Source organism: Pyxicephalus adspersus, chromosome 7 (genome assembly GCF_032062135.1).
Source record: "Pyxicephalus adspersus chromosome 7, UCB_Pads_2.0, whole genome shotgun sequence".
Classification (NCBI taxonomy): Eukaryota; Metazoa; Chordata; class Amphibia; order Anura; family Pyxicephalidae; genus Pyxicephalus; species Pyxicephalus adspersus.
The window spans coordinates 63980253-63993031 of NC_092864.1; the positions used below are offsets into that span (position 1 = coordinate 63980253).

Below are 12779 nucleotides of genomic sequence, written 5' to 3' on the forward strand. Positions count from 1 at the left end.
GGCAATTATCATTTTAGGGATTTCTTCAGTAAGAATCAAGAACTTTTGCAAAATCTCAGCCAATCTAAAGATGAGGCTACTACAATTCCTGAGACTCTCAATAACCTCTTCTTTTCCCCAATAACCCGACTTCATGAGTATGCCAGATTACTGCTCAAACTGGCCATGTGTTTTGAAGTGGTAAGTGATTGTCTTCATTAGTATTTTAAATGAGTTTTGTTCTTACCTAAGGATCAAACAATGAGTATAACATGATTGGAGTACACAAATGCCATAGGATTTGTACTTAAGTGGTCATTTTTTTTGTGCACCTTTAAATGTTCCAGCACTTTTCTGTTGTGTGTATATAGTTGTGCATATAATAAAAAGTGGACTGCAATGGGTGTGCTGAGATCTTTGACCTGGTCCCCAAATTAGATTAGAAACCATCATTAAAAACTTGGTTTTGACTGAGCAGACCTTTTAAAAGAAATAATGCCTATCTAATTTTTTTCAGAACTTGATGGTTTAAGACAAATCATGATTTTAAACATTAGTGCTTGTGTAATGTGTTTAGTCCTCACCAGAATACAAGAAGCTGCAGGACTCCAGCAATAACTATGAAGCTTTAGCACTTTCCCTGAATCGGAAGAAGAAGGAAGCTGAGTATACCTTGGGGTTCTGGAAGACCTTTCCTGGAAAAATGACAGTATGTATGCATTCTCTTGTCATGAGGTTACCATAGTTTGGTAAATGGTTAATGTAAACCCACCATAAGTCTTGGAATTTTTACTTCAACCCATGAAGAAAAACAAACAAACAAAAAGGAGATTAACATTAGTGCACTGCATGCCAAAATTATCAATAGATCCTTAGCTTGGAGTACAGATTTTGTAAGGTAATATCAACTTTTACTGTAAAGCTTGACCTTGGTCAGTCTCTTTTGATCACTCTGACCACCTTTACAATTTAAGGACCAATTTAAAAAAATCCTAAAACCAAACGTAATATTTTGCACCTTTACCAGTCCTTAAAGGTGATGGCTTTACTAGTTTTCTTTTAACTTAAGGTTTGTTTTTTTTAACCTGGGTATTTTGCAAATAATTTGTTTCTATCCCTTGATTTCTTCACATTTTTTCTCCAGTGTATTTATGAAAATAACCATGGTTCATACAGGCTAAACCAAACAAATAAAGCAACACTAAGCCTTTTCGATCTGTTGTAAGCAAATGGCAGAAGTATAAATGCCTTCAAAAAAATATAAAGTCCTAAGCAACAAACTGCTTTGGTTTTACAGTCTAAAATGTCTGCATGCCAAATTTTGATTGTTTGTTCTCACTGTAAATGTTCCACATGTACAAATAGAAGTATCTTACTTGGTATCCATTCATTTTCGAGTAAACCGTTCCATTAATCTGTGTAGCTCCCACATACACTGCAACTCGATTGCTAAGTAGCTAAGATGAGGCTCGGCTTTGATTCCACAAGCTTCACATTTTAGTGCAGACCATAGTTATCCTAAACTGCAAAGATGCATACAGTTACATCCACTTGTAAAATTTTGGATCAACAGTTGAAATCTATTTCAATATTAGAACTCAAAGGCTTCTGCCATGTATCTCAATATTCAAAAAAGTGATTTACACAAGTAAGATGAAGAGGTTTGTGCTGACATGATAGGAACACTCCATGTCTGGCAAGATTAGCCGGTATTCTCTGTACTTGCTGAAAATGTTCTTAGCCGTTTTTAAACTGACCACTTTATGTTAAGTATGTGCATTTTTATTGTATTTACTTGTGAGTTTGAATGCTTTCATAAGGTTTTTTTTTTGTCATTTTGTGTTTTTCATCTTACTTTTCAGGATTCACTTAGAAAGCCTGATCGTCGCCTAATCTGCGATAGCAGTAATCGTGCATTAGGTTTGCAGAATGCAGGAAGATTTTCAGTTAATTGGTTCATACTTTTCAATGATGCCCTTGTTCATGCACAGGTGGGGAGGTCGGCTTTTTATTGTAATATCATTCAATTGTTGCGTTGAAAACCATTTACGTGTATTTGTAAAATTTAGCTTGAGTATTAAAGCTTTGATCAAATTGGTTTACAGAGGAAAACTAGAACTACAAAGTGTTCTGTTACTGGCTGGTACTAGACACCACTGTAATTACTGACAATTGTATCTATAACTCATCTGACTTTTCAGTCATTCCTTTGGGGGAAAAATTGTGTGAAAATCTGATGCGCCCTTCCCTATGTACACGGAATGCTGAACATTATTTTCACTTTTTGGATTTGACCCATAAGAAAGTGTCTATATTATTCTATGAAAATGTGGCCATTAGTTTGTTGATTGCATGCACTATCTTGAATGTGTTTACACTTAGAATTATACGACAATGGTAAAACTATGTAATAGCAGGTTTTTTGTTCGTAACAGTGGCTCAGTGGTTAGCACTCTGGCCTTTGCAGCACAGGGGTCCCAGGTTCAAATCTCAGCCAGGACACTATTGCATGAAGTTTGTATGTTCTCCCTGTGCGTGGGTTTCCTCCGGGTATTCCCGGTTTCCTCCCAAACTCTAAAAACATGCAGTTAGGTTAATTTGTTTCCCCCCAAAATTGACCTTAGACTGTAATAGACATATGACTATGGTAGGGACATTAGATTGCGAGCCCCATTGATGGAAAGCTAGTCACATGACCATGGACTTTGTACAGTGCTACGCATTGTATATCGCTATATAAATACTGGATAATAATAATATATATTGTGCAATTGTTGTATATTCAAACAACAAAACCCAGATAATACCAAATATACACTTGTGTTTTCAATGGCCCACTTTGGGACGTGGGGTTTAGACCTAAATGCTATAAATATCACTCCTTGAATATGTATAACCCCATTAGGGGTGAAATATGTTAAAGAAGAGTGGAGAAAAGTTGATCTCATTTTGTGAAGCGTTTCGCCAAAGTTATGATAAATTCATTGTCATACTATATGATAGAACACAACACAATAGTTCACAATTATTATAAAGAATTTTAAAGAAAATACCACGCATTATTCTATGAACCACATGAGTGAATATTTGTAAATATCTATGTTTTGTTGTTTGAATATACTACAATTGCACAATAATATATCTCTTTTTGCTAACAACAACCTCTGCTTTTTTTTTTTATTCTTTTTCCATTTTTTCTCCTATAAGACTTAGAGGTTGGCATGTAACTGAAAGCTTTAGGAAAGAGGAAATCTCTATAAATTTCTAGACATAGAATGATGCCAGTGTGTACAGTAGACTAATGCATGCCCATGGCTAAGATACATCCTGGGGTTGTCGGCACTAAGCAGGCAGCACTTCCCTTTCTAAAATTGAATATTATATATGAGTATATGTGATCTTTGTGCTAAATGATCCTTAACAGTCACAGTGGGCTTTTCTTACTCTCTCATTTTGTCTTTTTTTTTTTTTTTTTGCAGTTTTCTACACATCACATTTTCCCCCTTTCTACACTTTGGGTTGAACCGCTGTCTGAAGAAGTGGCTGGCATGTGGGTACAGTTGCACAAAATCCATTTGTTTTATAGCATAATGTGCAGGATGCTTGTTTGCATTTGTGCGAGCAATAAATAGAATGTATCTCTCCCTGGAGTATTTTAGATGGGCATGGTTTAGAGTTTGAACACGTTCCATATATCTACTTAGTGTTTTATCCTCTACTCTGACAAGAAGCTATTTTTTTCTCAAACAATATATTGTTTCAGTAATTGAAGGATAGATTTGCTATAAAAACACTTTCCAATAAAGTACATCTCCATATGCAGCCTTTGAACTATTGTTTATAACAATACCACAAAAATTGTAATTAATTGTTTTGTGCAGTTTTTAGAGAAACCAGTTTTACCAGTGTTGCCCTGTTAAAGCTGAGCTCCAGGCAAATGGCTAAACACACGGATTAAAAACATGTACCGTTTTTACTTGCAGAAGTATTTGTATTAGTTTATCCTTCTGCCCTGGCACACAGCACAGCCCTGTGTAGCAATATAGAAAACCTGTTTTTTTTCCTCACTTGAAGTTCAAGTACATTAGTTTAAGTACATTTACAGGGAGTATAGCCTACATACATACAGCCTGCACTGCTGCTTAACTGATTGTCTCTCTTTGCCCTCTTTTATACTGCTTGCATTACAAAAATAAATATAATGATATTTTAAAGTGGAACCCTGCTTTGCCCATCTGTCTCTGTTCCGTGTCAGGGCTCCTGCCATCTTCCTTCTTCTCTTCTTGATTGCGATCTTTGGCCATCTTGATTGGCCAGGCAATGATGATGTAAGTAATTGAGTCCCAGCAACATATCTCATTCCATTAAGATTCCTGCCCCACCTCCTCTGGGGAACACCCCAGTAGATATGGAAAAGTTTTCAAACCAGTTAGTACTCTACCTTTCAGTTTTTGTTTTCTTTTTATAGAGGGGCTTTGCCACTCTTCTTTCCCCACCCGCCATTTCTAGGTTCTTTCCAAAGCACTAAACTTGGAAGTCCACATACTCCTGGCTCCCCATAGGGCCGAATCTGCTTTTCTAAGGCCTAATGGCCTATGAGCTTCTGATGGATCAGAGCCAGTGGAAAATGAACTCTTTAATGCAGTTGTGGGACTTGCACCATTTTCTGAAGGACTTTTGTCCTATTGGTTCTTTGTTATCCTGCAGATGGGAATACTGCAGACCTTCTGCATTGAATGTTGTCTTCCTATGAGAGTAATATGTCTATCCCAGAAGCTCCTAAAAATATGTTAGGTTGCAGTAACCTTCCCTGTGCTGTAGACCACTCTGCCCATTGGCATTGTGGTTTAGGTCAGTGCTTCTGCTTGAGCTGAATTGCCTCTGTGAGGATCATGTAAAACCTATTAGGCTAGTACCCTTTTCAACTAAACACCACTACTTGCTTTTTACATGGAATACATCAGTCCCTAGTCTTGTCTAATAGACAGTTTTATCTTGGAGTTCTGGGAGTTGCCTATGATGGGTATTATTCCTCATCGTGTCTTGGTGACCCTGGCACTGCTAAAGAACTCTCCAGAAGCTTTGATGTTTGAGGACCATTTTGGCAGAGTGTTCTCCTACCCTAACAGACACATAAACCCCAGTGTTTTACTTCCATGTACTGAGGTACTCGGCTGACTTTGAACCATAGTAAATACGGCTTCCCCCTACCATTTCTGATTAGCCCTAATACCATAGAGTGTACACCAGCTAGTGTTTTCCATTCTTGCATTACAGGTGAGCACTGCTGAAAAAGTGGATCTTCTGCTCACTCCTTGGTTCCTCCTCAGGCTGCTGCAGACAATTTTCTTATTGCAGCCAGCCTCTTATGAAGGCTTCAGCTATGTCACCTTTATGGGATCAGGGTCCCAGGACTTATGGGTCTGCTCAGATAGGCTGTCCTCCATGTTCGGGTATAGTTCCATATGCCTCCATGAGATAATGTAGATGTTCATATGATTTTTCTTACTTGTAAATTTTGTTTCTGTACTTAAAAGTTTTTCCTGTCAGTAACATTGTGCTGGTTAGGCAGGTTGATCTTGTCTCTTATCTTTTGGAACTTCTTTTTGGGTTTCCGGATTTTATCCTGAGTCTGTCTTTTTCACTGGTTTTAACAGACTGAGCAGTTTTCTACTGGGGAACTTACCATAAAAATCCTTTTCTTGTAGTCTGTTGGGTGTCTCCCTCTGCCTAATTCATGTTGCTGGCACTACAATCTGGGAGATGGTTGTGTATATTGCTCTAATTATCATAAAACAAACAAAAGCTGGGTCTAGGTTCGACTACATACCCAGTTAATAAGTCACTTCAACATTAATGTATTAGTAATATTGCATAAATCATATAAGCCTTATAAGATGTATTGCCAAATGCAAAATCGGCAATTTGTGTTTGTCTATAAATAAAACTTTCTTGTGCAGTTGTGTGTAAATAAAGTTGTTTCCTTCCCTCTTCCAGCAATGGACTAAAAATCACAACACCAGAGGAACAGCTAACTTTGGTTGCCCTTATACCCCAGGAAAAGGTCAGAAAATATTTTAGCTAGTTAAAAATACTGTAATAACATGCAATAAGATGCAGGTGACTTCAAGAGAAATTCTGGTCGACAAATAAAACCAATTGTATTTAGCAAACGTGCAACTGTCTAAGAATAATTTTACGTTATTCCAAGTAACAAAAGCTTTGGTAAATGGCAAAGTATATTTCTTAAATCCTTTTCTATGTAATGTTCACAGATTTGTGCATCACCAAACACATCGAAGCTTCCATGGTTGTTTCATACCTGATTGGTTGCGGTTTTCTCAACGTTTACATTTTTTGTGTGTAATAGAGACAGCACAATAAATGTGCTTTGGAATAGGGCTATCTTATTAAACATAAACACCAATGCCCTTTACACCACATAGCATTTTCTGTCCAGTTTAACGTTCTTTCTTTCCAAAATGCCCAGAACATATTTAGAGCTCTGATTTGGAATGGCCTTATTCGAGGCAGTCGCCATCTTTTATTCAGTGCATGAAACTGGTAGATCTTTAAGTCTGAAAATTCTGGATAAATGTCTGCACTGTGTAGGGTGATCTGTGCATCCATGAGGGCCCGATTTAATAAAGCTCTCCAAGGCTGGAGGGGATACACTTTCATCAGTGAACCTGGGTGATCCAGCAAACCTGAAATGGAATTTGCTGTTTGCTAGCAAATTTTTTAATCCTGGACCAGATCCATTCCAGCTTCACTGATGAAAGTGTATCCTCTCCAGCCCTAGAGAGCTTTAATAAATCAGGACCATATTCTCTGGCTGGTCATCTAGACATTGAATGCAGAATCTGTTGCTTTGTGCCAGATCCCATCTGATGGAATTGTAGTGAAATGGTAGGATCAGAAAGCCATAGCATATGTTATAGCCTAATATGGCTTCTTTTAAATTTGGGTATTTAAATCTGTAAAACATTGTGTTTAGGTTGACAGCGTATAGATGTATTTCTTGTGTGTATGGCTAGGAATGCTATAGTTCTGCTTTGAAACCTAGACTAGAACTACCATATCTCATTCAATGTAAAAAATCTCCACCCCCTCCTAGTATATAAATGAGGTTCCCTGGCAAACCCATCAAACATTAATTATTTGTCAGTATATGACGGACTCCTGTAAGTTTTTTTTTTTTTTCTATGATGCAGAAAGATTATAGTTCAAGGAATACCTTTTGTTGGTGGGCTTAGGTTATTAATATTGCAAGTCTTTGGATCTCAAAGTCTTGCATTTAAGTTATCTGATTAAGGATATCACTTGAATTATATAATTTAATTTAGCTGATAAAGGGTATTGCCTGCATTGCAAACTTTCTGCATTATTAGTGACCTACATGGTACATGACTTGGCTACTGGTCTGTATGTTCATAAACTAGTTTACTCATGTTATGCAAAGTTTCATCTACTCGCTAAAATACATTCCACATCTAATTTAGTTTGTAAGGGTTGCAGATATTTTTGAATGACCTGCCATTCATTGACATGCAGTGGAAGGGTAGCAATGTACACAGATGGTCAATTCTCTGAAACTATAGAAAAAATGGATTAGATGTCATCGGAGCTTCCTTTTAAGTTCTCTTCTCTTCCTAATGGAAACTGCAGACTGTTTTTTTGTGTACTTATTCAACAATTTTTTCTCAGACCAAGTGGCTTCGAGCAATTAGCCAGGCTGTGGATCAGGCCCTGAGAGGAGTACATGAGCCTTTACCTGCTACAAGTGGGAGTGTGAGGCAAGATCCCCCTCTATCACGTAGTGCCAAATACACCTTTTACAAAGATCCACGGTTAAAGGATGCTTCATACGATGGCCGTTGGCTAGCAGGAAAACCTCATGGCAGGTATGGAATTATAAAAGGTGGATACGAAACAATGTTGTGTGTTTGTAAACTTTATAGGCTTTGGCTTGAGGAGAGTATTGAGGTGTTATGTAGGACTGATTTTGTTTTAAAAAAGCTTAGTTCATTCAGTTATTAAAAACATAGAGTTTCAGTTGTTTATGCACACATTTGATTTAATTTTTCTTGTTCTAGAGGGGTACTTAAATGGCCAGATGGAAGGGTATATGAAGGTGAATTCCGTAATGGTTTAGAGGATGGGTAAGATTTTATTATGTTTTAACCTACATCATCACCACATCATAGTGTCCATTTTCAGGCATTTTTATTTTACAGATTTGGAAAATACATCATCCCCAAAAAATCCTTGAAAAAAGAAGACTGTTATCTTGGTTACTGGAAAGATGGAAAAATGTATGGTCAAGGAACATTCTGGTATGCTAATATATATTATTTATTATTCCTCACTTATGTCTGTTTATTATTTCCACTGTTGTGTATTTAATTTTACAATAATTTATTTAAATATTACCCACCCAGGTATGCTAACGGAGAAGTATATGAAGGTTGCTTTCAGGATAACAACCGTCATGGCCATGGGCTTCTTCGGAGTGGCAAACTGACCTCCTCTTCACCCAGCATGTTCATTGGTCAGTGGGTGATGGATAAGAAAACAGGTTATGGAGTTTTTGATGACATCACAAGGTATGTACTGAAATGCTGCTTGGCAAATAACATAAACTATACAAACAGCCAAGGGTATCCTTTGGTAACAGATGACATGGCCTTGTCATGCGATGATCCCATGTCTTCATACACAAACCAATTTCTTTCTGCCGGAAGACCTGCTTGATTTCTATTGCAACCCTGCCCTGGCAGCATATTTCATTCTGCCTATCTCTTCCTGTCTGTCCCCATAGCGAGAAACCTTTTATAGAAACGTTCTATAAAGGCTATGTTTTGAAGAAAATATTTAAGGGTCCATGGGTAAAGCAGCCAGTCTGACAATCCAGCAAACATTTTCTGTTTGGAGATTGATTCTCGATGAGAGAATGTTTACAAAATGACACATTTTTTGATAAAATATTGAATATTGTTATTGGATATTTCATTCATTCATTTGTGTTTTTCTTTAGAGGGGAAAAATACATGGGAATGTGGCAAGATGACCTCCGACAAGGCAATGGACTTGTGGTCACTCAGTTTGGATTATATTATGAGGGTGCATTTAATCTAAATAAAATGATGGTGAGTCACTTGTGTAGCATATTGTTTTTTTTTTTATCCATGATTACCATAAAAATAAAATTATTGGTGTACAGTAACCATCATAGATAAGTCACAGTTCATATGTCAGCAGTGTTAATGTATTCACTTGCATGTATATAACATAGAACGTGGAAGCATAGTTGGCTCAGTGGTTAGCACTCTGGCCTTTGGGGCGCTAGGTCCCAGGTTCGTATCCCAGCCAGGACACTATCTGGATGGAGTTTGCAGGTTTTTCCCATGTTTGCGTAGGTTTCCTCTGAGTACTCTGGTTTCCTTCCACATCCCAATGACTTATAATTATGGTAGGGACATTAGATTGTGAGCTTCTTTGACGAACAGTTAGTAATGTGTCAATGGAGTTTGTAAAGCACTGCATAAAATGTTGGCGCTATATAAATACTGTGTAATAATAATAGAACACTTCACATCAGTCCCCAGCTCAGAGGGTGTTTAACAGTCTTGATAGTTTTGCAATAGACATGTGGTTTGGAGCCAATTCATTCTCTGTAATGGTTGTTGCATATATCATTGCATATAACTAGCCATTTAGAACTGTTTTTTCGGTTTTCATTGGTATGTATGGAGAGAAATACAGTTGGGACACCTAACAAAAATCCATTTACACAGGCTTGAAACTGAACCAGGGAGAAATAAGGCATGACTCTCCCTTGTCCATTTAACACCCATAGATGTAAATCTAACTCCAAACCAGGACACTGCTAGTCAGAACTGGTGTTAGATTTGCATAGAAGGCATCTGGTATCAAGTTGCAGAGGATACACTTTCATCAGAGAACCTGAGAGATCCAAAAAAACCTGGAATAAATCTGATCCAGGATTGCAAATATGTGCCAACAAATACCAAATAACGTTAAGAAATCAATTTCAGATTTGCTGTCTCACCCAGGTTCACTGTTGAAAGTGTATCCTATCCAGTCTTGGGGAGCTTTAATAAATCAGGCCCTAATGTGTGAAACCAATCATGTTTAGTAAAAATAAATAAATTAATAAAAAAATTGAAACCCTTCATGCACACACGTTAGAATGGGCGCATTAGGCGACACAAACAATGACCACTCAACACGTTGGTATTGTCCCACTTGCCAAAACTTATCCTAGGCTATTCATTAGGATTCATTTTAAACTTGCATGCTTTAGCAGTTTTATCCATAGACATTTATAAGTATCAAAGTTTTTTACAGGTGCACTTTATTTTAAAGCTAATATTATATTGCACAACATAAAAATGTGGTTATTTATTCAGGAATGCTTTGATGGAATCTGCAAATTTAGTTTTTTGTCTCTGGTTGTAGGGATGTGGTGTCTTGCTATCAGAAGATGACACTGTTTATGAAGGAGAATTCTCTGATGATTGGACATTGAATGGAAAGGTTAGATCTGTTTTGTTATTGTGTATTGTAATGTTATCCAAAAATCCTTTGTAAATGCTTGATATATTTTTCTCTTAGGGAGTTCTACGAATGTCCAATGGCGACTGTATTGAGGGTGTTTTTAGTGGAGAGTGGGGATCTGGAATCAAAGTCAGTGGCACATATATAAAACCAAGCATATATGAAGGGGAGAAGGAAGAAAACAAGACCCTGTGAGTCTAACCAATGTTTTCTTCTACTTTTATAATGAAAACATTTAAGAATATAAATACCACTGCAAAGTGTACTAGTGCTGGTAGTTTCCATTCAGTAAAGTTGTTTTATTTTGTTTTATATTTGCATGAATAAATTGAGTTTACAGTTTGTTCATTACCATATATTTTTTGAGAATTTTATATTCAAAAGTCAACTAAAACAAAAATATCAGAAAAATAATACATATACATATTACAGTTTCCAGCCATAAGATGCAGTTCACATACATTCTGCATTAAACAACCCATCACTGCCAATTTTGCCATCATGAAGGGTGAATGTGCACAATGTAATGAACCCATTCCTTCCCCTTGCATATGGGGCCATTGACCGCTGTATCAGTGGCGCTTACACCCTGTAATGAACCACCCATTTCTTTCTCATCTCCCATGAGAAGTTAATGTTGCTCACCAAGTATGTAAAAACGCCATGGGGTAAGAAGGAAGGTTACACAATGTGAAAAAGCACCCAGGACTGATAATGGTTTATTCTCTCCTCTAAATATAACCATTTCAACGTAATCGTTTGTATCAATTTATCTTTGGATTTGTATTCGAATAAAAATTTTGTAATACAAAGTTACCTACTCTGATATTTTTAGTACTGATACTCTTAGTACTGTCACATTGCTCAAAAACAGTTCTTACATTGCACCCGGAATTCGATTGTGTCTGTAATATTTTAAATGCTTGTCTTTTTCAAGCAATATGAAAGTTTTTACATTTACTGAGTTTTTTTTAATTATAACTAACCTAATGGCTTAACATAATGTAAAGTTAAAAGACTTATGTGGTTTTAACCAGGTTTCTTTTACAGAAAGCTGGGCTATCTTTCAGTCCCAGCTGATGAGAAATGGAAGGCTGTATTCGAAGAGTGCTGGAGGCAACTTGGTTGTGAGACTCCTGGAAAAGGAGATCCTCAGAAGGCTTGGGACAACATTGCTGTGGCTATTACTACTAAGAGACGACAACAACAGGGAAGGTCTGTATGTTCATATGCACATTTTGTATAGATGTCCATTAGAGAATATGCTTTATTGTCAATCTCTTTCAGCTGATGGATATACCCTCTGGGGGACTTGTTTTTCTTATTTGATTGCAGCATATTACATCCGGCACCCATAAGCTGCAGTGTAGTTTCCGGTTAACTGAGGTTACTCTGAAACTGGGGTTTCTCAGCCATTCCGCACTAGACTTGAATGGGGAGACTTGTCCCCCCTGCTGAGATGTGGTATGTGTTCTTGGATGCAGAACACATGCCACAGCTCCGCTAGGGCTACAGAGGCATTTAAGAAAGCTGAGCTGTCAGGTGCCGGCTATCTGAATTTTCCGGTTATCTGAGTTCCGGATAACCGCGGTTCTACTGTACTTTGTTTTATAAAATTATGTGGTTGCAGGTTACCTGATCTTGTTGAGACTCCTAATTCTACATTGAAGTTTATGATATAGCTAGTAGTAGTTACATTGAACTGGGCTGGTTCGGTGATGTTAAATACATTTCTCTATTTGTTATGTAGCTTGTTTAGTTTTCATTAATGCCAGAAATGTATACTGGCATTTGTAGCCACACAGTAACGCACTTTCCTGTAATCACAATGGTAATCACAACTGAGGTGTATGTGTGTAACTTGAACAGGTGAGATTCAAAACCTTTAAAATCTGTTCTGTTCTCAGTCATTTAGCATTTGTCTTGCAACATTAAATTAACACCATAGTTGATTTAAATGGCCGAGTCACCTGTATGTAGTGTTTTCAACACTCATTAGAACCAAGAAAGCTATGTGGATAATTGGTGAAATTGCCATTACCATTTTAGAAAATGTTCATGTATGGTAAACATTTTTAATTATTACTAGCTGCTTCATGAAAGCTTTGCTTAGTCTGGCTCTAAGGAATCAACCTAAATCTATAAAAAGGGTTAGGGAATCTGGGTGGGCTAAATTACGTGAGCATTGTTGCATTGTGTCTTAGATTACATTTGCAGTT

General features: G+C 37.2%; 1 protein-coding gene across 1 annotated transcript in view; it reads left to right on the forward strand.

Annotated features, from left to right (window-relative positions):
• Window positions 1-12779, forward strand: part of ALS2 (alsin Rho guanine nucleotide exchange factor ALS2) — a 39999-nt gene that overhangs the window by 17125 nt on the left and 10095 nt on the right. Inside the window, exons 11-23 of the mRNA XM_072419138.1 lie at window positions 18-180; window positions 557-688; window positions 1842-1970; window positions 3459-3529; window positions 5977-6043; window positions 7687-7883; window positions 8076-8141; window positions 8217-8315; window positions 8421-8585; window positions 9017-9128; window positions 10462-10539; window positions 10618-10751; window positions 11611-11775. Coding sequence (XP_072275239.1) covers window positions 18-180; window positions 557-688; window positions 1842-1970; window positions 3459-3529; window positions 5977-6043; window positions 7687-7883; window positions 8076-8141; window positions 8217-8315; window positions 8421-8585; window positions 9017-9128; window positions 10462-10539; window positions 10618-10751; window positions 11611-11775 — 1578 coding nt within the window. The remainder of the gene's footprint in view (window positions 1-17; window positions 181-556; window positions 689-1841; window positions 1971-3458; window positions 3530-5976; window positions 6044-7686; window positions 7884-8075; window positions 8142-8216; window positions 8316-8420; window positions 8586-9016; window positions 9129-10461; window positions 10540-10617; window positions 10752-11610; window positions 11776-12779) is intronic.